The sequence below is a fragment of the Hemitrygon akajei genome, chromosome 20 (assembly GCF_048418815.1).
Source record: "Hemitrygon akajei chromosome 20, sHemAka1.3, whole genome shotgun sequence".
Taxonomy (NCBI): domain Eukaryota; kingdom Metazoa; phylum Chordata; class Chondrichthyes; order Myliobatiformes; family Dasyatidae; genus Hemitrygon; species Hemitrygon akajei.
This window is the reverse complement of record NC_133143.1, coordinates 70,999,588-71,024,741: the sequence shown is the minus strand read 5'-3', so window position 1 is coordinate 71,024,741 and position 25,154 is coordinate 70,999,588. Positions and strand designations below refer to the sequence as shown.

At 43.6% G+C, this 25,154-nt stretch overlaps 1 protein-coding gene across 2 annotated transcripts in view; it reads right to left on the bottom strand.

Annotated features, from left to right (window-relative positions):
- pex1 (peroxisomal biogenesis factor 1) overlaps positions 1 to 25,154 on the bottom strand; it is a 104,499-nt gene that overhangs the window by 6,518 nt on the left and 72,827 nt on the right. Inside the window, exons 17-22 of one of the 2 annotated variants that reach the window (XM_073024583.1) lie at positions 24,007 to 24,071; positions 18,493 to 18,635; positions 15,799 to 15,902; positions 13,788 to 13,964; positions 8,464 to 8,682; positions 7,260 to 7,457 (exon numbers count right to left, since the gene is read on the bottom strand). In XM_073024583.1, coding sequence (XP_072880684.1) covers positions 7,260 to 7,457; positions 8,464 to 8,682; positions 13,788 to 13,964; positions 15,799 to 15,902; positions 18,493 to 18,635; positions 24,007 to 24,071 — 906 coding nt within the window. The remainder of the gene's footprint in view (positions 1 to 7,259; positions 7,458 to 8,463; positions 8,683 to 13,787; positions 13,965 to 15,798; positions 15,903 to 18,492; positions 18,636 to 24,006; positions 24,072 to 25,154) is intronic. The other variant, XM_073024584.1, reaches the window with a different exon arrangement.

The following is a 25,154-nucleotide window of genomic DNA, read 5'->3' as shown; positions in this document are numbered from 1 at the left end:
CTCAAGATGAGGTACAGTACCTATAAAAAGTATTCACCCACCCTTGGAAGTTTTCATATTTTATTGTTTTACAACATTGAATCACAGTGGATATGATTTGGTTTTTTTGACACTGGTCAACAGAAAAAGACTTTCATGTCAAAGTAAAAACAGATCTTTACAAAGTGATCTTTCTTAACTATAAATATAAAACACAAAATAATTGATTGCATAAATATTCACCTACTTTAATATGACGCTGTAGGGACTCCTTAATTTCATCAGGCAGAATTCACTCAGACTGTTACGTTATTACGTTTTTGGGGGTGGCAATTTTTTCATATATATGTCGCCATTTGTTTGTGATTGTAATAAAGTGTACGTTAGAAGTAATTACACTCATGTTGATTTTTGTTGACATTCCTACAACACAGCAGATCACTGATGGAAGTCACATAATTAAATGGAGGTCACGGTGTGCAGTCAAGATGTTTCAATTGATTGTAGTAAAAATAGACCTGTAACTGGAAGGTCCTGTGACAACCCACTTCCCAGCACACTCGAACCGGCTCACAAAGTGGCACGCGCCGACATTGAGGCCGGTCCCAAAAAGGGCGCCAAGCCTTCTTCACCAGCAAGGGGAAAAGCCCACGCGCGGGACGGAACTGTGAATATTCCCGGGGAGGGCGGGAACAGGAAGGCTTTAAAGCGAGACCGCGAAGTTTGAATAAATCCCTTTTGCAACTGCAACTCACCGACTGCGTGTCGTTATTTCAGCGCTGCGTGTAGCACACCGCTACAATTGGTGACCCTGACAGCCCAAACGATATTTGGACCGGAGATGAACGACGCCGCATCTGTTCATGCAGTTTCGTTAAAACTGCCAAGCTTCTGGACGCTGTGACCTCACCTATGGTTCCAACAAGCAGAAGCCCAATTCCACATTTGGCAGAAAACCTTGGATTCCACACTTTACTAATACGTGGTGAGCTCCCTCAACCAGGAGACAGCCGCCCAGGTTGAGGAGTTCATACAGTCACCCCCGGAGGACGGCAAATACACAGAATTCAAAGCCCTGCTCATAAGGACTTTTGGACTCTCACGGCGCGAGCGAGCTGCCCGCTTACTGCACCTGGATGGTTTGGGAGACAGAACGCCATCGGCGTTGATGAACGAGATGCTGGCCCTGGCTGACAGACACAAGCCCTGCCTCACATTTAAGCAGGCATTCCTAGAGCTGCTGTCTGACACAGATTTCAGCGACCCCCGGAAGGTGGCGGCCCGGGCAAACGTGCTGTGGAAAGCCAAGAAGAGTGGGGCATCCGTTGCACAGATCACCAGGCCACACTCCCAGCACCAGACCAGGCCCGGCAGCACAGCCCACTAACCCCAGAGGCAGGAGTGTGGAGACCAACGAACAATGGTGCTTCTACCACCAGCGGTGGGGCGCAGAAGCCTGCCGCTGTAGCCCGCCCTGCAAGTTCCCGGGAAACGCCAGGGTCAGTCGCCGCTGATAGCTACAGCAGCTGGCCACCGGGATAGCCTCCTGTATGTCTGGGACAAGCAGTCGGGACGCCGCTTTTTGGTCGACACTGGAGCTGAGATCAGCGTCTTACCTCCGACCAGTTACGGCACCTATACAGTTCGGCTCCAGCCGGTTCACGTGGGACTTCACACTGGCCGCCGTAGCCCAACCGCTCCTGGGGGCGGATTTTTTGCGAGCTCACAGCCTACTGGTCGACCTGCTAAGGAAGAGACTGGTCAACGCCGAGACCTTTCAAATGTTCTCCCTGGGTGAAGCCCAGTTGCCAGCCCCACACCTAGACTCCATCACACCGTCCGACAACGACTTCACCAGAGTCCTGGTGGATTTCCCATCAGTTCTGGCACCGCAGTTCACGGCAGCCATGCCCCGACATGGCGTACAGCACCACATCCTGACCTAAGGACCACCCCTCCACGCCCGTGCTCAAAGACTTCCCCCAGACAAGCTCCGACTGGCGAAGGAGGAGTTCAAGAGGATGGAGGAATTGGGGATCATACGGCGGTCCGACAGCTCATGGGCCTCCCCCCTGCACATGGTGCCCAAAGCAACAGGGGGCTGGAGACCATGCGGTGACTACCGCAGGCTGAATGAGGCTACAACACCGGACCGCTACCCCGTGTCGCACATACAGGACTTTGCAGCAAACCTGCACGGATCTTCTCCAAGGTAGACCTCGTCCGAGGATACCATCAAATCCCAGTGCATCCGGATGACGTCCCCCAAAACAACACTCATCACCCGGTTTGGCCTTTTCGAGTTCCTCCGCATGCCGTTCGGCCTAAAGAATGCCGCACAGACGTTCCAGCGGTTAATGGATGCGGTGGGACGCAACCTGGACTTCACTTTCATCTATTTGGACGACATCCTCATAGCCAGCAGTAGTCGTCAGGAACATCTGTCCCACCTCCGTCAACTCTACGCCCGACTGAGTGAATACAGCCTAACAATCAACCCGGCCAAATGCCAGTTCGGGCTCGACACCATCGACTTCCTGGGCCACAGGATTACTAAAGACAGGGCAACCCCTCTGCCCGCTAAGGTAGAAGCAGTCCGCCACTTCCCCCAACCCAACCCAATCAAAGGCCTGCAGGAATTTGTGGGTATGGTGAATTTCTACCACCGCTTCCTCCCCTCAGCAGCCCGAATCATGTGACCCCTGTTCGCCCTGATGTCAGGTAAGGGCAAGGACATTACCTGGGACGAGGAGTCCGCAGCCGCTTTCGTTAAAACGAAAGAAGCCTTGGCAAATGCCCGCGATGCTAGTGCACCCCAGAACGGACGTCCCTACCACCCTCACAGTGGACGCATCCAACACGGCAGTCGGTGGAGTGCTGGAACAACTCATCAAGGGTCGCTGGCAACCCCTGGAGTTCTTCAGCAAACACCTACGACCACCCGAGCTCAAATACAGTGCTTTCGACCGGGAACTGTTGGCGCTATACCTGGCAATCCGGCATTTCAGGTACTTCTTAGAAGGTAGGCCCTTCACCGCGTTCACGACTGATGTCCGGCATGTCTTGGGAAAGGACAATGTCGTGGCGGATGCTCTCTCCAGATCTAATATCCAAGCCCTGTCCCAGGGGGTAGACTATGAAACGCTGGCGGAGGCGCAGCAGGCAGACGAGGAGATCCCTAGTTACAGACTGCAGTCTCCAGTTTGCAGCTGCAGGACCTCCCCGTAGGCCCAGGTGAGAGGACCCTACTCTGTGACGTAACCACCGGCCAACCCCGCCCCATTGTCCCAGCAGTCTGGCGGCGGCACATTTTCAACTCCAGTCACAACTTAGCGCACCCCTCCATCAGGTCAACCATCCAGATGGTAGCCAACAGGTTTGTTTGGCACGGACTCTGCAAGCAGGTCAGTGAATGGGCCAAAACGTGCATGCACTGCCAAACAGCAAAGGTGCAGCGGCACCAAAGCCCTGCTGCAGCAGTTCCACCCCACCCACCGGCGTTTCGACCACATTCATGTGGATATCGTGGGCCCCCTGCCAGTGTCGCGAGGAGCGCAGCACCTCCTGACTATCGTAGACCGGTTCACAAGATGGCCAGAGGCAGTCCCGCTCACTGACACCACCTCCGAATCCTGCGCCCGAGCACTGATTGCAACCTGGGTATCTCGCTTTGGTGTACCGGCCCACATTACCTCCGACAGAGGCGCCCAGTTCACCTCCAGCCTGTGGTCAGCTATGGCCAGCCTGTTGGGAACGCAGCTGCACCACACAACTGCGTACCACCTACAGTCGAACGGACTAGTGGAGTGTTTCCACCGTCACCTGAAGTCGGCTCTCATGGCCCGCCTGAAAGGGCCTAACTGGGTGGACGAGCTTCCCTGGGTCCTGCTCGGAATCCGCATGGCAGCCTAAGAGGATCTGCACACCTCGTCGGCCGAGTTGGTGTACGGCGCACCCCTAGTCGTCCCAGGAGAGTTCATACCAGCCCCAAGGGGGCAAGAGGAAGAACCCACAGCAGTCCTGGACAGACTATGAGAGGCTTGGTAACCTGGCCCCCCATACCCACTTCACAGCATGGGCAGAACCTGACCTGCGTACCCAAAGACCTGCAGAACTGTACGTTTGTTTTTGTACAACGGCCCTATGAGGGGCCGTTTACGGTGATCAGAAACAATGAGTCCACATTTGTGCTGGACATTGGGGAGAGAGGAGGTTTTCACAGTGGACCGACTCAAACCAGCCCATGGGGACTTGGCGCAGCCGGTCGAGATTCAGGCACCGCGGCGCAGAGGCAGACCTCCCAAACAGAGGCTGACCCAGACTGAGGACATTGGGGGGTGTATTGCCGGTTCTGGGGGGGGGGTTATGTGGCGAACCACTTCCCAGCGCACTCAAACCGGCTCACAAAGTGGCACGCGCCGGCATTGAGGCCAGTCCCAAAAAGGGCGCCAGGCCTTCTTCACCAGCAAGGGGAAAAGCCTGCTCGCGGGATGGGATTGTGAATATGCGCCCCCTACAGCATTCCCGCCCGGGGAGGGCGGGAACAGGAAGGCTTTAAAGCAAGGCCGCGAAGTTTGAATCAATCTCTTTTGCAACTGCAACTCGCCGACTGCATGTCGTTATTTCAGCGCTGCGTGTAGCACACCGCTACAGTCCAACTACGCCATGAAGACAAAAGAACACTCCGTCACTGAATATCCCTTGGAGTACAGTTAAGTTGATCAAGAAAAGAATATGGCACAGCTCTGGATCTGCCTGGAGCAGGCCGTCTTCAAAATCGGAGTGACCATGCAAGAAGGGGACTAGTGATGGAGGCCACCAAGTGACCATTGACAATTCTGGAGCAGTTACAAGCTTCAGTGGCTGTTTTCCAGGTTCTTCACCAATTGCAGCTTTATGGGAGAGTGGCAATGAGAAAGCTACTATTGAAAAAAATCTCACATGAAATGTTGGCTAGAATTTGCCGGATGGCACTTGGGAGGCTCTGAAGTCAGCTGGAAGATGGTTCTATAGTGTGATGAAAACTAAACTGAGCTTTTTGGCCATTAGACAAAACAGTGTTTGGTGTAAGCCAAACACTGCACACCATTGAAAACACACCATCCCTACCATGAATCATGCTGAGGGGATGTTTCACTGCAGCAGGCCCTGGAAGGTAGCATGAATACAATAAGACAATGACCCTAAGCATAAACTAAAATTACACAAGAATGGCTTAAAAACAACCAAGTTAATGTGCTGGAGTGGCCAAGCCTGAGTTCAGAATCTAATTGAGAATTTGTGGCTGGAAATGAAAGGACTGTTCACTCACAATTCCCATGCAAGCAGTCTTGTAAAGAAGAATGGGGAAAAATTACAGTGTCCAGATATGCAAAGCTGATAGAGACCTATCCACACAGACTCAAGGCTGTAACTGCCGCCAAAAGTACATCTACTAAATACTGACTTGAAGGGTGTCAATACCTATTGCAATCAATTATTTTGTTTTATATTTTTTAATTAATTTGGATCACTTTGTAGAGAGTCTTTTTCTGTTGATCACTGTCAAAAAAGCCAACTTAAACCCACTGTGATTCAATGTTGTAAAACAATAAAACATGAAAACTTCCAAGAGGGCTGTACTGCAGTAAACTGGATTAGATATTGGTTTTGTGGAGGAAGCCAGAGAGTGGTAGTAGATGGTTGCCTCTCTGACTAGAGGCCCGTGACTAGTGGTGTGCCACAGGGATCGGTGCTGGGTCCGCTGCTGTTTGTCATCTGTATGAATGACCTGGATGATAATCTGGTTAACTGAATCAACAAATTTGCAGGTGAGACCAAGATTGGAGGGAGTAGTGGACAGCGAGGAAGGCTATCAAAGCTAGCAGTGAGATCTGGACCAGCTAAAAAAAAGGGCTGAAAAATAGTAGATGTAATTTAATGCAGACCAATTTGAGGTATTACACTTTGGGAGGACAAACCCAGGTAGGACTTAAATGGCGAGCAGTCTGGCATTGAGGAGTGTGGTGGAACGAAGAGATCTAGGAATAGGTACACAAGTCTTTGAAAGTGGTGTCACAGGCAGGGTCATAAAGAAAGCTTTTGGCACATTGGTCTTAATAAATCAAAGTATTGAGGACAGGAGTTGGTAAGTTATGTTGAAATTGTAGAAGACATTGATGAGGCCTAGTATGTCTCCCAGTGACAGCATGCGTTTCCTCTCACAGTCTAAAGAGGTACTGGGTAGTAGGTTAATTGATCATTATAAATTGTCATATGATTAGGCTGCGGTTAAATAAATGGGTTGCCAGGTGGTGTGGCATATTGGGCCAACAGAGACTGTTCTGCACTGTGTTCTAAATAAAATTATGAGATGTACAAGAAAAAGTTTGTGAACCCTTTGCAATTACCTGTTTTCCTGCATTAGTTGGTCATAAAATGTGGTCTGATTTTCATCTTAAGTCACAATAACAAACACAAAACTTCCCATTGCTGAGGGAGAATTGGCAGAAAGGACAAGTTCATGCAGGTTCCTAGCAAAGTAGTGTGTAGCAGCAGAGATAAACAAAATCATGTCAAGGTAGTACTTAAAGTTAATACACAGCTGGCTTGGAATGCATATCTTGAAATAAGTACATTCTGGCTCTCTCTAATTTAACTGCCAATAGCTAACTTTTCCTCTGAATTACAAAGCCAAAGCGAGGGCATATAATAGAGCAAAAATTAGCGGCAAGTTAGAGGATTGGGAAGCTTTTAAAAACCATCAGAAGGCAACTGAAAAAGTCATTAGTTGAGTATGTGGTGAGGAAGGCAAATGCAAAGTTAGCATTCATTTCAAGAATATGTTTTGTGTGTGCTGCTTTGTAACCTACTCTCATTTCACTTTGAGTAATACAAGAACACTAGAGAATCGTTCTATGAAAATATTAGCCTTGGAAACCTCAGAATACTTTGTTAATGATGCAATGACAGTGAAACAGAAAGCCTGGTGCTTCCATTCACATAGAACCTATAGGTTGCATTTGGGACTTTAAATTTAGAAAGGTGAATCTGCTTCCCCCCCCCCCCCCCCCCCCACACCACCAACAAAAACAGAATTTATAACAACCAAACTACAAACAAGCACTGCTGTCAATCTATTGGCTGCCCCAAAACAATATTATTTCCACAAGTCTCTACTGTAACTCAGAAGAGATGCCATTGAAAAAGGTAATAAATTTAGATCATGAAACTGATTCGATACAGCCACTTCAATATCAAGTAACAGTCTTTCTACTTTTTTTTTTAAAAACTGATGTTACCATGTTTTTGCTCTTCATATTTGCTTTAATAATGTTTAGGTCCATCCGTAATTGTTCTACTTGCTCCTGTGAAAGTTCCTGGTATCCTTCTTGCAAAGACAGCATGTATAAAGGGAGGTGAGAAGATGCGGTGTCCCTTGCAGATGTAATAGTGTGATCATGGATCAGGGAGTTCGGTCCCGACAAACACTGAGAATTCTGGTTTTAAAAAAATTGTAGAGCGTTAATGAATATACTTGTTCAGTTCAACCCAACCTTAAACGATTTTAAAGCATGCCAGGATTGTGCTTTGATCTAAATGGTGATTGACGTTTTGTTTGATAAGGGACTATGAATATTTACACAATTAAACACAAACTTGATCAGGAATTCTATAACACAGGTTTTTTTCCCCATTGGTTAATGCAAATAAATATCTACATGTTTGGCTGGCTAGAAGAGGACAGAAACACAAGATAGATTTTGCCTGGGGACCTATTGTATTCCCTTTGTTTAGAAAGAATAGATCCTCTGCAAAAGAGGTAAAAGAAAAACAAACTACTAGAAACTCATCATCTGTGCAAAGAGAAACAGTTTACTCTTTCTCAATCCATTTTGATCTGTTTTCTGAATTATCCCTAAGCTAGTTCATAAACAAAGCTAATTTTGTCCGTTTAGTATTCTCATTCCAGCAGTGTTTTAATTAAGTTCAAAGTGCATTTATTATCAGAGTATGTATACAACCTTGAGATTTGTCTTCTTGCAGGCAGCCACAAAACAAAAACATGGATCCCATTTAAAGAAAACCCCACACAAGACCATCAAACATGCAGAAAAAAAGAACGAATCACGCAATGAACAAAAAGCAAACAAGTAACACACAGAACATTAAACATCAAACCACGGAATCCCGAAAACTTACTCCACAGCCACGAGCCGCCAAGGCGAGTCCAGGAGATGCGGCCACAGCACAAGTCACTCAGTTCAGAGCTGTATCGATGGCTGCAGACCACAGCCACATATCCAGTTCTGAGCCGATGTGCGCAAATAGTAATGTGTGGTTAGAGGTGGAAGGTAGCAAAGTATTTCTTACGGAAGACGTACAACATCTCTGTGCAGCACCGTAACATAATGTTTAATTAGCTTAAGCAGTAATCTAATTTTAAAGCAATTGTCAAACCAGGAATAATACAATTTATTTATTTCTTTACGAAAAAATGCAGACCTGTTCTGAAGAGGTTCCATTTCCTAGTTCTGATTCATATGAGCTACCAAAATATAGGCGCCAAATATTAGGACATGGATCATCAGGTACTATTTCACTGGTATCCAGGTAAATTGGGGAATGTTCCACATCTCCCATAGATTCATCAGAGCCACTGCTATGATTCAAGAAGATCATGGAAGATAAGCTCACATCACTATCAGAGCCTGAACGTATATCCTAGAACAAATTAGCAAAATTATATTTAATTAGCATGCATGAATCAGCCAGTATCACTCAGAAAACATCAGCAATATTTAAAACTATGTTTGAAGCAATATAAATGCAAAGTAATTTTAAATCAATGGAGAGAAATACAAATAAATAATGTGATGAAACTCGGTTACTGTTTGCATTGAATAGAGATTGCCCAGTGACCCTCCATCAGTTCTATACAAAAGAAATCCTTCTTCCCTTTGCTTCCAAATGTTTAACCCTTTTTAAATTGTCAAAGAAAATGCCTTTAGGAGTTAGAGGGTTAAACAAGAGGTAAAAAAAAATCAATAATGTTCCATATTAAGATAGTTAAAACTTTAAAAATGAATACAGCCCAGTCATTCTCCATTTCCGCCTGTCCTACTTTGGAATATTCATTAGGTTAGGTTTCAAACCTGCACCTATTATGCCAACATTATAACATAAGAACATAAGAGATAGGAGCAGGAGTAGGCCAATCAGCCCCTCAAGCCTGCTCCGCCATTCAACAAGATCATGGCTGATCCAATCTTAACTCTAGTTAACTATGGTCAACACTGAGTTGTGAAGATTTTAACTGCTCTCTGAAAGTTACCTGATTTTAGTATCAGTGGCTGGAAGATAGTTGTGAGCACTCCAAATAAAGATGGCATTAGAATCAGCCAGCCACATGCTGTGTTGGGAGCTGCATACACTGTTGGAAGTTAGGCCATCTGGCTCGTCAGGCCTGCTCCGCCATTCAAAAAGATGACGGCTGATCTGGTCATGGGCTCATCTCCACCTACCTGAGGCTATGTCCCTTAGTTCTACTCTCACCTACCAGTGGAAACAACTTTTCTGTCTCTATTTTATCTATCCTTTTCATTCCTCTCATTCTTCTGAATTCCAGCAACTCAATCTCTCCTTATAGTCTAACCCTCTCATCTCTGGAATCGAGCTGGTGAACCGCCTCCAAAACCAATATATCCTTCCTCAAGTAAGGAGACCAGAACTGCACGCAGTACTCCAGGTGTGGCCTCACCAGTACCCTGTACAGTTGCAGCATAACCTTCCTGCTCTTAAATTCAATCCCTCTAGCAATGAAGGTCAAAATTCCATTTGCCTTCTTGTTAGCCTGCTGCACCTGCAAAGCAACCTTTTGTGATTCATGCACAAACACTCCCAAGTCCCTCTGCACAGCAGCATTCTGTAATTTCTTTACCATTTAAATGATAATCTGGTATTACATTTTTCTGTTTTTTTTTTCATTTTTCCCGGGCACATAGCAACATTTAGATTAAATAGCAGGTATAACAACAATAAATTGAGGACCAGGAAGGATTTAGGAAAAAAAAAATACCCAAGAATAGAATTCAGGAGATAAAATGAACAATTCTGGCAAGTATATAGAACGCCAAAGTTTTAGATAAATACATCATTTTTTAAACTGGAACAAACAACACTGATAAGGCAGCATGACTGGTATGGAGGGGCCACTGCACAGGATTGGAGGAAGATGCAGAAAGTTGTAAACTCAGCCAGCTCCATCATGGGCACTAGCCTCCCAAGCATACATAGAAAACCTATAGCACAATACAGGCCCTTCGGTCCACAAAGTTGTGCCGAACATGTCCCTACCTTAGAAATTACCAGGCTTACCCATAGCCCTCTATTTTTCTAAGCTCCATGTACCTATCCAAAAGTCTCTTAAAAGACCCTATCATATCCGCCTCCACCACCATTGCTGGCAGCCCATTCCATGCACTCCCCACTCTCTGAGTAAAAAACTTACCCCGATGTCTCCTCTGTACCTACTTCTCAGCACCTTAAACCTGTGTCCTCCTGTGGCAACCACTTCAGCCCTGGGAAAAAGCCTCTGACTATCCACACGATCATATGAGGTGCCTTCAAAAGGTGACATCCATTATTAAGGGCCCCCATCACCCAGGACATGCCCTCTTCTCATTGCCACCATCAAGGAGGTGGCACAGGAGTCCAAGATCCACACTCAGTGTTTGAAGAACAGCATCTTCTCCTCTCTGTAACATTACTGAATGAACCCATGAGCACTGCCATACTATTTTCCCCTTGCATTTTGCACTGCTAATTTAATTTTTAATATACATTTCTTATTGTAATTTATAGTAATATCTATTGTAATGTACTGCTGCCACTAACAAGAAAATTGCCAGTGATTCTGATTCTGAATAAAGATACAGGAAATACTGAGGAATGAGAAGTCCACCAAACATATGAGCAGCAGAGAGCATCGGCAGCTGTGATAATACAAAAACTAAAGAGTGGACTAAAATAAAAATGGAAAGTATTGGATCAGTCAAATTAAAACTGAGAAATGAAACAAGATATCCACAGGCCCACAAATAAAAAAATAAAGCAAGCTGTGGAGGGAGGTGACTAAGCAATGGATGGTAAATGCAAGAGATTCTGCAGATGCTAGAAATCCAGAGCAACACACACTATCTGCTGCAGGAACTCAGCAGGTCAGGCAGCATCAACAGTCCACATTTCGGGCCGAGACCCTTCATCAGGACTGATGCAATTGATGGTACAAATCTGATAAGTGTATGGAGGATGGCAGAAACGTTGAGGTTAATTTAGCATTTTACAGGGTGGAATAAAGGAAGATTAGAAATAGTACAATCATATTGTAAAATATTCAATAAACATTTGTCAATACACCATATTTTTAACTGGTCTAGGGAAGAGTTGATAGGAGTTTTATTACCGTTAATTAATAAATTATTAAAGATGATAGAATGCCGGAGTTTTAATGGGTACCAGCATTATATCCGGGAAGCAACAAATCAGTGGGAGAAAAGATACTGAAATCATTCAGAGGAGGGATACATTAAAAACACTGATAATAAACAGTTGACATGGTTTTCGAAAGCAGTCTTACTTTACCAATAGGCTTCTTTCAAGAGGAGAATGAATTAGAGTGTGCTTCAGCAGCATATGCTCAACAGAGAACTGACTGACTGCGACAAAGGAGGGAAAATTAGTGTAAGATGTCAAGTGGGCTTCTATGGAGAAATTCTGGGATAACTATGGCTGTTCAGTACTTATAATACTATTGATTTATACTTCATGTCGAAGATACAACATCTAAAATAAGGACTATAAAAAACTAATGTAACATTCAACAAATTACATGAGAACTAATTTGCAGGTTGTTATTCACTTACATGTGATTTTTTTTTATACACAAGGTCATATTATTCTTTATTATGCTTTATTCTAAATAGTCAGTCTTAGAGCACAGAAACAGTCCCTTCAGCCCAACTAGTCCATGCTAAACCATTAATCTGCCTAGACCCCTCAACCTGTACTAGCACCATATCTCTCCATACCCTTCCCATCTATGTATTTATCCAAACGTTGAAATCGAACCCGCATCTCCCCCTTCTGCTGACAGCTGTGAAGTTCCACCTAATTTCCCTTAACTTATGACCTCTAGTTGTAGTCCCATGCAACCTCAGTAGAAAAAGCCTGCTTGCATTTACCCTATTTGTATACCTCTATCAAATCTCCCTTTAATCTTGTACGTTCTAGGGAATAATGTACTAACCTATTCAACTTTTCTCTATAACTCAGGTCCTCAAGGCTCGATAATATCCTTGTAAATTTTCTCAGTACTCTTTCAACCTTATTGATATCTTTCCTGCAGGTGCCCAAAAATGCACACAGTACTCCAAATTAGACGTCACCAACATCTTATACAGCTTCAACATAACATCTATCTCCTGTACGCAATACTTTATTCATGAAGGCTGAAGTACCAAAATACAAAATAATAATTGAAGTTCTGATGAACCTTGGTTAAAGCCCAACCTGATGAAGAATTCTGGTCAACATCTTATGAAAAGGATGAAGAGGCACAAAAGGTTGTGCAGAAATAATACTTACAGGAAATTGCTGGGTCTTATTTCTACTACACAGTGATGTATTTAGATTACCAAATACATTTGATAGAATGTACAGTTTGTCTCCCCACTTTCGGGAAAGACCAAAGATAGCAGCAGTTTGCGTGAAAGCATCAATTTCTAGAGAGAAGAAGAGTTCTGGCGCCAGGTGTGATTAAGGGGAAGAGAAGAACAGAAGCATTTATGGGAAAGCTAGATAAGCAAATGCAGGAGAAAGAAGTCAAGGCTGGGGCTAATAGAAATTAATAAGGATGGAGGAGTTTCACCAAAGTGTAAATGGTGACACAGAACAAATTGGTTAAATTGCTGTTTCTATGCTACATATTCCTGTTACTTCTTCCCATAGCTGAAGAAAATTAGCTGAAAGCCTATTGAATCAATAAAATGCAATATCACACTGAAGGTATTTTTCTTGCTAAAATCAATGTTGTGCTATACATTGTAAATCTATTCCATTAACAAAATTCAGATAGTTCTGTACAGAAAACATCCAGACGTGAACACAGGGTGCAAATTGACAAGTGGTTCTGCAGCCAGTTCCAAGCAGCAGAGCAGTAACTACATTGAAATGTGATCATCATCCTCAGATTGTGCTGTGCTAACAATGCAAAGGGGCCAGGTCAATGGGTATACTTAAAGCAGAGATTGATAGGTTCTTGATTAGTCAGGGTGTCAGAGGTTATGGGGAGAAGGCAGGAGAATGTAGTTGAGAGAGAGAATGAATCCGCCTTGATGGAATGGCAGAGCAGACTCAATGAGCTGAATAGCCTAATTCTGTTTCTATGTCTTAAGGAAACTGGAACGTTCCTTCACACAACACGAGGACACTAACTATTTAAATTAAAGCTGCATGTATTCAAAAAGTATCTGAGGCCAAATAACCGTGAGTAGAAGGCAAATAAGGTTTGACATTATATATGAATGGTCAATTGAAGTGGTAAGGTGATTACCAGGTTCCAGCTGAAGTGCAACAAGAAAAGCTGTAAAATACCCTTTTTGCTTGCCTGCATTTGAATTCTAGACCTGCTCACTTTGCAAATTAACTGACAGCATGCACAGGAATGCAGATAATGTTAACCCTTAAGTATAAATGTACCCAGAGCCACTACATTTTAATTTACTCCCATGTATCACTGAGTTAGATACTCTTATAAAAAGGTTACCTACTCCCAGTACACTCGACGACAGACAGCCATGAATGGCATCCAACTGGGCATTACAGAGCAAAGCCTTGAGGTCAGCTCCCGTAAAATATTCGGTCATACTTGCTATCTGCTGGAAGTCAACATCATCAGCCAAAGGTAAAGTCTGGCTCAATGCCTTCAGAATCTCATAACGTGCCATCTGAAATGGGAGATGGAGAGCACAGTGTATGAACCTTGTAACATAAGCAAATTGAATAATTCAGCTCAAATCGTTTGCTTTCACTTTGTATTATATGAGTATCAATTGGAGGACAAGTCCAGCAAGATGTTGAGAAGAATGAAAGCGCTGAGTCTACATGGCAAACGATCAACAGTGAACTCCACTGCAAAAGACAGGAAGGCTCTCCAAAAAGTAGTCAAAACTGCCCAAGGCATCGCTAGTACAAGCTTACCCACCAAAGACATATATGCAGCAAGGTTCTGGAAAAGGGCCAGTAACATCACGAAGGATCTCACCCTCTTTGCTCACAGACAGTTTGTCCTACTCCCATCAGGGAGGAGGCTACATACCATCCATGCCAGGACTACTAGACTCAAAAACAGTCATTTTCCCTAAGCAATAAGGTTGATCAGCACCTCCACCTACTAATCTATCCTCCTACAACTACTTTATCACTTCCTGTCAGTCACTTCATGTACAGACACTCCTATGCTTAGCATAACTTTATAATAGCATAATCAATGTATTTATATTTATTGTGTTTTTATTATTATTATTGTGTTCTTTATCTTAAGAGTTTTTAAAATTTTGTATTAGATCCAGATCCAGTAGGAGGGCTTTGGCTCAACGGGTCAAGGCGAGGTAAGCTACTTGTTAAGAATAGGAATAGGAAGTATGCCTGTGAGGCCAGTGTTCTGTCCTGGGTATCGGATGTGGGATGTATATAGAGAAGAGCTATATGACAAGCAGTCACACCAGGGCCTCAGGACACAGATAAGTGGGTAACAGTCAGGAGAGGGAAGGGCAAGAGTCAGATACTAGAGAGTACGCCAATGGCTGTCCCCCTTAACAATAAGTACTCCTGTTTGAGTACTGTTGGGGAGACGACCTACCTGGGGGAAGCAACATTAGCCAGGCCTCTGGCACAGAGTCTGACACCATGGCTCAGAAGGGTAGGGAAAGGATGGCAAAGTGATAGGGGACTCTACAGTCAGGGGGTCAGACAGGCGATTCTGTGGACACAGGAAAGAAGCACGGATGGTAGTTCGGTAGGCTGACTGAACTTCGCCTTTTCTCCTTGGAGCAACGGAGGATGAGAGGTGGCCTGACAGAGGTTTATAAGATGATGAGAGGCATTGGTCATGAGGATAGTCAGAGGCTTTTTCCCAGGGCTGCAATGGCTAACATGAGAGAGCACAGTTTTAAGGTGCTTGGAGATAGGTACAGAGGAGTTGTCAAGGGCAAGTATTTTTTTAAAACGCAGAGTGGTGAGTGCGTGGACTGGGCTGCTGGCGACAGTGATGGAGGCAGATAAGAGACTCCTGGACAGGTACTTGGAGCTTTGATCACCCCCTTTGATACAGCCCTCAACAGGGGTATCATCAGCAATGTGTAAATGGTGTTGGAGCTGTACTTAGCCACACAGTTGTAGGTGTAAAGCAAGTAGAACAGGGGACTAAGCACACAACCCTGTGGTGCTCCTGTGCTCTTGACTATGTCTGCACACTTTTATGTGTAGAGTTGCTGCCACATGTTTGGCTGATTAGATATTTACATTAATGAGCAGGCGTACAGATGTACCTAATAAAGTGGCCACTGAGTGTAGTCTACCTTTGAATCCATGCAGTGTACACTAGCAGGGAAACAGCTAAAATTGACATATGCATATAACAAACGCAACTTCCAAGCATTCACAAACATTGAAACTAAACATTACTTTGCAAGTAACATATTTTTCATTGAGACAATTCTTTAAACTTCAAATGGGTTCTGTAATCTTTTCCCAACGATAGTCCTGAAACTGTTTCCTTACCTGATCAGGAGGTGGGCAGTACACTGATTTATCGAGACGACCTGGCCTTAACAAAGCAGGATCAATCAACTCCGGACGACTTGTGGCAGCCAGAACATAAACCCCTGTGGACAACAGTGTAGATAATTATATTAACCAATAAACACACATCGTTACTCAACGATTCTCAGTTTCAGGATTTCATTGCTTGTTCAACAAAACAAAAGAAGCACTTCAAGAGTGAGACACTGAAAATCCATGCCAGTAGTTGATTCACTAGTGGTGATCTCTGAAGTTGATTTAAATTCACTTGATATATATTCAATATACAGTGGTGCTAGAAAGTTCGTGAATCCTGTAGAATTTCCTCTATTTCTGAATAAATATGACCTAAAATGTGATCAGATCCTCAAGCAAGTTCTAAAGCTAGATAAAGAGAACCCAATTAAATAAATAACACAAAAACCATTATACTTGCTTGATTATTTATTGAGAAAATGATTCAATATTACATGTATTTGTTGGAAAAAGTATGTGAACCTTTGCTTTCAGTAATGGTGTGACCCCTTTGCATAGCAATAACTTCAACCAAACATTTCCAGTAACTATTGATCAGTCCTGCATATTAGCTTGGAGGAATTGTAGGCCATTCCTCCTTACAAAACTGCTTCAACTCTGTGATATTGGTGAGTTTCCTTGCATCCACTGCTTCCTTCAGGTCCTTCCACAACATTTATATAGGATTAAGGTCAGGACTTTGACTCAGCCATTCCAAAACACAAATTTTCTTCTTTTTAAATTATTCTATTGTTGATTTAGTCTTGATTTTTGGATCTTGTTCTTGTTGCATTATCCAACTTCTATTAAGCTTCAGGTGACAGACAGACCTGACATTCTCCTGTAAAATGTTTTGATACAATTTTGAATACATTATTCCTTCAACAACTGCAAGGTGTCCAGCAAAGCAGCCCCAAATCATTCTTCACATGTTGGAATGAGGTTTTGGTGTTGGTGTGAAGTGCCTTTTCCCCTCCAAACATAGCAATGTGCATTTCTACCAAAAAGTTCAACTGTTGCCTCATCTGTCCACAGAACATTGTCCCAGAAATATTGTAGAACATCCAGGTGGTCTCTTACAAACTTGAGATGTGCAGCAATATTTTTGTTTGGTTTCCTCCGTGGTGTACATCCATCAACACCATCGTTATCCATTGTTTTCTTAAAGTGGATACGTGAACAGAGATTTCTACAGGTCTTTTGCTGTTATCATTGTGTTTTCTTTCAGCTCCTTCAGCATTGCACGTTGTGCTCTTGGTGTGACCTATGCAGGATGCCCACTCCTAGGTAAAGTAGCAACAGTACTGAGTTTCCTCCATTTGTAAATAATTTCTCTTCCTGTAGACTGATGAACAGTCAGGTCTTTAGAAATGCTTTTGTAGCCTTTTCCAGCTTTATGCATCTCTACAATTCTTCTAAGGTCCTTTAAAATTATTTTGATTGAGGCATGATGAACAAAAACAGATCTTGCTTGAGAAGAGCAGTTCTGTCAGTAATCGGACTTTGTGTATCTTTTTGATAGTGCAGGGTGCCTTTACAACCCACACCTCCAATCATTGATTAGAACACCTGACTCCAAATAGCTTTTGTAGAAGGCATCACCCCAGAGGTCATATACTTTTTATAACAAATACATGTAATATTGGATTGTTTTTCTCAATAAATAAATGAACAAGTATAATGTTTTTGTGTTGTTTATTTAATTAGCTTCTCTTTATCTAGTTTTAGGACTTGCGTGAAAGTGTGATCACATTTTAGGACATATTTATGCAGAAATAAAGAAAATTCTACAGTGTTCATGAAATTTCTAGCACCACTATCCATATTGAACAAATTCCAATTCAGTCAAATGAAAGCCCTTTTTCACAAAAATGAACTTGCACTTATAAAATAATTTTCATAGCTCTAGGATGTCTGAAAGCAAGTTTTAGTTCACTGTTGTAAGAAAAATGTGCAATAAATTTACAGCTATAAAGGAAATGTGCAAATGTCAAGAGAATTCTAAGAGAAGGGTAAAAGTAGTCCAGGAATCCCTTTCTTCAAATAGACCTTGGGATTGTTTGAGGGATTTCCATTAACATAACCTTAGCCCTTGCGTTTTCAACTAACCTCTGTGCTCAAGTTACTGGAGTGGGCTGACTCAGGGATACAGAACTGCTGAGAGGTGGCTACTAATAATTTGATTCAATCACCAGCACCAACATGTATTTCACTACTTTACAGCCACAGTGGTAGGGCAGGGACATTTCTCTTCAGTACAAGTCTAAGCCTTCCTTAACATTGACTGTCCCATAGATCATAATCTTCATCTCGTCTTCAAGATTTTATTTTTTATTATTTGTTTAGAGATTGAGCCCAGTTATAACCCCTTCTGGCCTGACGAGCCTGTGCCACTCACTTACAGCCATGTGACCGACTAACCTACAAACCCGTCTGTACACCTTTGGAAGGTGGCAGGCAACTGGAACACCAGGAAGAAACCCACACAGACACAGGGAGAACATGCAAATGCTTAAGACAGTGACAGGAATTGAACTCAGGTCACTGGTGCTGTAAAGCATAATGCTAACTGGTACACTACCATGTTGCCGCTGAAAATAAAAGATACCCGATTCATTTTGTGCATTTCTGTCAAATAAAACCAAAAATGGCAAATACCTTGTAAGCCTTCAACCCCATCCAACTGTGTAAGCAGTTGGTTAACGACTCTATCAGTCACCCCCGTGCTGTCGTGACCCCGGCGAGGTGCAATTGAATCAAACTCGTCGAAGAAAAGAATGCAAGGTTTGGCAGCTTCTGCCCTGCAGATCAAAATGCAGAAGCCTGTTCATTTTTGTAACCAGCTGACATAATGTGTTTAAACAGTTTTTTCATGTTTTTTTTCCACCCAAGTGACAATATTTTTTAGGAGATGTGACCCGTACAAAAGGGACGGGTGCATTTGAATCCGAGGCGGACCAACATTCTTGTGGGCAGATTTACTGGAGCTGTTGGGAGCAGTTTAAACTAATATGGCAGGGGGATAGGAACCACTATGATACAGCTGATACGTTCATCATTTACTTGTAAACCTGCTAGTAACATAAATGTAAAGAAGGACAAGTCAATGACTGGGTACAAATGCAGAGTAAAGAGTTAAATTGTATTGCAGAGGCAAAATACAAAAGGGCGAAGAACACAGGACCAAAGGCACTGTATTTAAACGTGTGTAGCATTTGGAATAAGGTGGACAAACTTGTGGTGCATTTACAGATTGGTCGGTATGACGTTGTGGACATCACTGAGTCATGGCTGAAAGATGGCCATAGTTAGGAGGTAAACATCAAAGGACATACTTTGTATCGAAAGGACAGGCAGGGTGGCATAGGGGGTGGTGTGGCTCTGTGGGTAAGAATGGCATTGCTTCTTTAGAAAGAGGTGACAAAGGGTCAAAGAATGTTGGATCTTTGTGGGTGGAGTTAAGAAACTACAAGGGTTTAAAAAAAACCACTATGGGAATCATATATAGACCTCCAAATAGTAGCCAAGATGTGGGATTGAGACTGCAAAGGCAGCTGGAAAAGGCATGTAATAAGGGTAACAACATAATTGTAATGGGGGATTTCAATATGCAAGGGTATTAGAAAAATCAGGTTGATGTCAGATTGCAAGAGAGGGAATTTGTTAAATGGCTACAAGTTGGCTTTTTAGAGCAGCTTGTGCATGAGCCTTCTCGGGGAAGGGCTATCTTAAATCGGGTGTTGTGTAATAACCCAGATCTTATTAGCAAGCTTAATGTAAAAGCTCCCTAATAAGGAAGGAGGCAGTGATCATAATATGATTAATTTGTACTGCAATTTGAGGGAGAAACATAAGTCACATGTATCAGTATCGCAATGGGAATTACAGAGGCATGACAGAGCAGCTTGTCCAGGTGGATTGGAGGGGGATACCGGTGGGGATGACGGCAGAGCAGAGATGGCTGAAGTTTCTGGGAATAGTTCACAAGGCGCAGGATAGATATGTCCCACAGAAGTAGTTCTCAAATGGCAGGGATGGGCAACCATGGCTGACAAGGGAAGTTAAAGACTGCATAAAAGCTAAGGAAACGACATGGTCATGATCTTTAAACAATCACTTGATGCCGGCAAGGTCCCGGAGGACAGGAAGATTGCAGATGTTACTCCACTCTTTAAGAGGGAGTAAGGTAAAAAGAAGGAAATTATAGGCCAGTTAGCCTAACCTCAGTGGTTGGAAAGTGTTGGAGACTATTTTTAAGGATGAGGCTTCAGGGTATTTGGAGATTAATGATAAAATAAGTCAAAGTCAGTACAGTTCCTGTAAGGGGAAATCCTGCCTGACAAATTTGCTAGAGTCTTCGAGGAAATAGCAAGCAGAGTGGACAAAGGAGGGCCAGTGGATGTCATTTACTTGGATTTTCAGAAGGCATCCGATAAGGTGCCACGCATGAGGCTGCTTAACAAGATAAAATCCTATGGCATTACAGGAAAGATATTGGCATGGACAGAGGAATGGCTGACAGGCAGGAGGCAGCGAGTGGGAATAAAAGGGGCCTTTTCTGGTTGGCAGCCTGTGACTAGTGATGTTCCTCAGGGGTCAGTATTGGGACCACTACTTTTCACATTGTTTGTCAGTGATTTAGACAATGGAATTGATGGCTCTGTGGCAAAGTTAGTGGATGACAGGAAGATAGCTGGAGGGGTAGGTAGTGCAGGACTTAGACAAATTGGAAGAATGGGCAAAAAAGCGGCAGATGAAATACAGTGTTGGGAAATGTCTGATAATACATTTTGGTAAAAGAAACAATAGTGTGGACTATTATCTAAATGGGGAGAAGGTCCAAACATCAGAGGTGCCAAGGGACATAGGAGTCCTCATCCAAGACTCCCAGAAGGTTAATTTACATATTGAGTCTGTGGTGTGGAAGGCAAATGCAATGTTGGCATTTATTTCAAGGGGAATAGAATATAAAAGCAAGGAGGTAGTGCTGAAACTAGTCAGGCTGCACTTTGAGTATTGTCAACAATTTTGGGCCCCATATCTCACAAGGGATGTGTTGTCATTGGAGAGAGTCCAGAGGAGATTCACAAAGGTGATCCTGAGAATGAAGGGGTTAACAGATGAGGAGCATTTGGCAGCTTTAGGCCTGTATTCACTGGAATTTAGTAGAATGCGTGGGGATCTCACTGAAACCTACTGAATGTTGAAAGGACTAGATAGGGTGGATGGGGAGAGAATGTTTCCTATGGTGGGGGTATCCAGAACTAGAGAACACAGCCTCAAAACTGAGGGGAAACCTTTTAGATCAGAGGTAAGGAGAAACTTTTTTTTAGCCAGAGAGTAGTGAATCTGTGGAATGCTCTGCCACAGACCCCAGTGGAGGCCAAGACCGTGGATATATTTAAGACGGAAATTGATCGCTTCCTGATCAGTCAGGACATCAAAGAATATGACGAGAAGGCACAGGTGTATGGAGTTGCGTGTAATCGGGGATCAGTCATGATGGAATGGCGGTGCAGCCCCGATGGGCTGAATGACTTAAATCTGCTCCTACGTCTTATGGTCTAAATGCCTTGCTAAAATCCATATACATCACATTCACTGCTCTACTTTCATCATAGTAGAGCAGCGGGTGTTCCCTGAGCAGTGCCATCGTTCCAACATGCTTCAAGGCTGCCACCATCGTCCCCTTGCCAAAGAAGTCTTCAGTGTCCTGCCTCAAATACTATCATCCCATTGCACTCACAACCATCATCATGAAGAGTTTCGAGAGGCTCATCATGAGGCACATCAAGACCCTGCTGCCCCCTTCACTGGACCCCCTGCTGTTTGCGTACTGTCCCAACCATTCAACAAACGACGCCATTGCCATCACCCTCCACCTGGACAAAAAAGACATACGTTCAAATGCTGTTCATAGACTTCAGCTCAGCATTCAACAGAATCATCCCTCAGAAACTGATTGGAAAGCTGAGCCTACTGGGCCTGAACACCTCCCTCTGCAACTGGATCCTAGACTTCCTGACTGGGAGACCTCAGTCAGGCCAGATCGGAGGCAGCATCTCCAACACCATCACACTGAGCACGGGGGCCCCCCCAGGGCTGTGTGCTCAGTCCACTGCTGTTCACTCTGCTGACCCATGACTGTGCTGCAATACACATCAGCTCGAACCACATCATCGTTTGCCAATGACACGACCGTGGTTTCATCAGCAAGAACAACAAGTCAGCATACAGAGAGCAGGTACAGCGGCTAATGGACTGGTGCAGAGCCAAAAACCTGTCTCTAAATGTGAACAAAAGAGATGGTTGTTGACTTCAGGAGGGCACAGAGCAACCACTCTCCACTGAACATCGACGGCTTTTCAGTAGAGATCATTAAGAGCACCAAATTTCTTGCTGTTCACCTGGCAGAGAATCTCAACTGGTCCCTCAACACCAGCTCCATAGCAAAGAAAGCCCAGCAGTGTCTCTACTTTCTGCAAAGGCTGAGGAAAGTCCATCTCCCATCCCCCATCCTCATCACATTCTACAGGGGTTGTATTGAGAGCATCCTGAGCAGCTGCATCACTGCCTGGTTTGGAAATTGCACCATCTCGGATCGCAAGACCCTGCAGCGGATAATGAGGTCAGCTGAGAAGATCATCAGGGTCTCTCTTCCCACCATTACAGACATTTACACTACACGCTCCATCCGCAAAGGAAACAGCATTATGAAGGACCCCACGCACCCTTCATACAATCTCTTCTCCCTCCTGCCATCTAGGAAAAGGCACTGAAGCATTCAGGCTCTCACGACCAGACTATGTAACAGTTTCTTCCCCCAAGCCATCAGACTCCTCAATACCCAGAGCCTGGACTGACACCAACTTACTGCCCTCTACTGTGCCTATTGTCTTGTTTATTATTTATTGTAATGCCTGCACTGTTTTGTGCATTTTACGCAGTCCTGGGTAGGTCTGTGATCTAGTGTAGTTTTATCTGTGTTGTTTTTACATAGTTCAGTGTAGTTTTTGTACTGTTTCATGTAGCACCATGGTCCTGAAAAACATTGTCTCATTTTTATTGTACTGTACCAGTAGTTATGGTCGAAATGACAATAAAAATGGACTCTTGACGTGACTCGAATGCAGTCTGGGTTAGACAGGTACGAGGAGACACCGGACAAACCGGGGTTGTTTTCTCTGGAGCAGTGGCAGCTGAATGGAGATCTGAGATTATGAGATTATGACAAGCATTGATAGAGAAGATACACAGAATCTTTCTCCAAGGGTGGAAATGTTTAATATCAGAGGTCATGCATTTAAGGTGAGAGGGGATAAGTTAAAAGGAGATACGAGGGCAAGTTTCCCCTCCCCCCTCCCACGCAGAGAGTGATGGCTGCCTGGGCTGGTGCTGGAGGCAGATACAATAGTGAAGTTCAAGAGGCTCTTAGATAGACAAATAAATATGCATAGACGAGGGGTACTGATACAGACATTGTGTAGGCAGAAGGGATTAATTTAGCTAAAGATTTAATTACTAGTTAATTTAGTTTGTCACAGGATTGTGGGGTTATAGTGCATCCCAGTGCTGTTCAGGTCTCTGTTCTGTGTTACAGAAATTCCTCTATTCATCTCCAACTTCCTACATATTCAATTCCTGACAGACTGAACAACTCTTCTTGATATAGTTTTGATCTCTGCTGCCAAATATACACAACAGAAGATCCCTGTTCTGGTTTGCAGACACTCTTAGCAAATATTTAAACTCTCTGTGGATGTAGAGAATTCTCTGTTAAAGGAAAACCTCTGATCATCACAGGTTAACTGTTACAATAATCCATTTTTCCTCACGTTTGCTGTACCCATTCACTGTTTTTAGTGAAGCACTAAAAAAAAACAAATGCCAAGTTTAAACTGAATTAACATCCATCTCAAAGCATCACAACACACCTCCCGAAAACAGACATCGACAGATACAACACACCTCCCGAAAACAGACATCGACAGATACAACACACCTCCCGAAAACAGACATCGACAGATACAACACACCTCCCGAAAACAGACATCGACAGATACAACACACCTCCCGAAAACAGACATCGACAGATACAACACACCTCCCGAAAACAGACATCGACAGATACAACACACCTCCCGAAAACAGACATCGACAGATACAACATACCTCCTGAAAACGTCACGAACCGCCTGCTCACTTGCACCAATATATTTGCTCAACAGTTCAGGGCCCTGCAGAAAAAGGATTTTAAGTCTGTGAAATTATATAAACTCAAGAGATTTATTTATATTCTTTTTCACCAAACTCTTGCAATTCTATTTAAGAGGAATGATCATTTGCTAGCTCTGCTCTGCTGAGTTCTATGACAGAGTGACACAAGTGTCTTTTCCTCTCTCCATGTGGAGACTCATTGCTATTTACATTTGATGATGTCAGACTCAAAGGAAATAAAAATCTCTAGCTGGCCTTTCAGATCACAAATGTTTAATGACTATTAATTTCAACAGGTAGATCTGGGGTAGTTATGAAGGTTTATTAATGGAAACTGCCTCAGAAAAAGCAAGAAGACTAGGGGAGAAAATTAACTTGGGTAGAAACCTATCTGGTTCAGTGACAGGCTTGGTTCAGTGATTCAAATCCAAACCTTTTGTGTTTTTGATGTTTGTTAACACTTCGGTGCAGTATTGAAGGAACACAGCAGCTAAAGGAACCTGCCTTGTTGATGCTGAACCACCTTGTTTCCTCCCTCACATAGATCCAACAGATTGTGTGCTCCAACTTGAAGTAGCCCTGGTCAAAGATTACATTTCAAACAACCCATATCACTAAATCATCTAATTTCCTTTCAATTTATGAGACAACAAACTGTGCCAATGCAAATATAATGATAACACAAGATGAAGAGTCCTTGAAAGTGAGTCCATTAGTCATGGGAACATTTCAATAATGGGGGCAAATGAAGTTGAGTGGTTATCCCCTTTTGTTCAAGAGCCTGATGGTTGAGGGGTTATAATTATTCTTGAACCTGGTGGTGCGAGTCCTGATGCTCTTGTATCTTCTTCCTGATGGCAGCAGTGGGAAGAGTGCATGACCTGGGTAGTGGGGATCCCTAATGATGGACACTGCTTTCCTGTGACAGCATTTCATGTAGCTATGCTCAGTGGTTGGGAGGGCTTTACCCATGATGGTCTGGGCAGAATCCCTGTCCTCTCAGAATAAATGCTAACGAGTTGTTATCATTTCACTGCTTGTAAACTGTTTTGTAACTCCCCAAAGTTAATAGGACAACTAGATAAATAGTCCTTCCTATAATA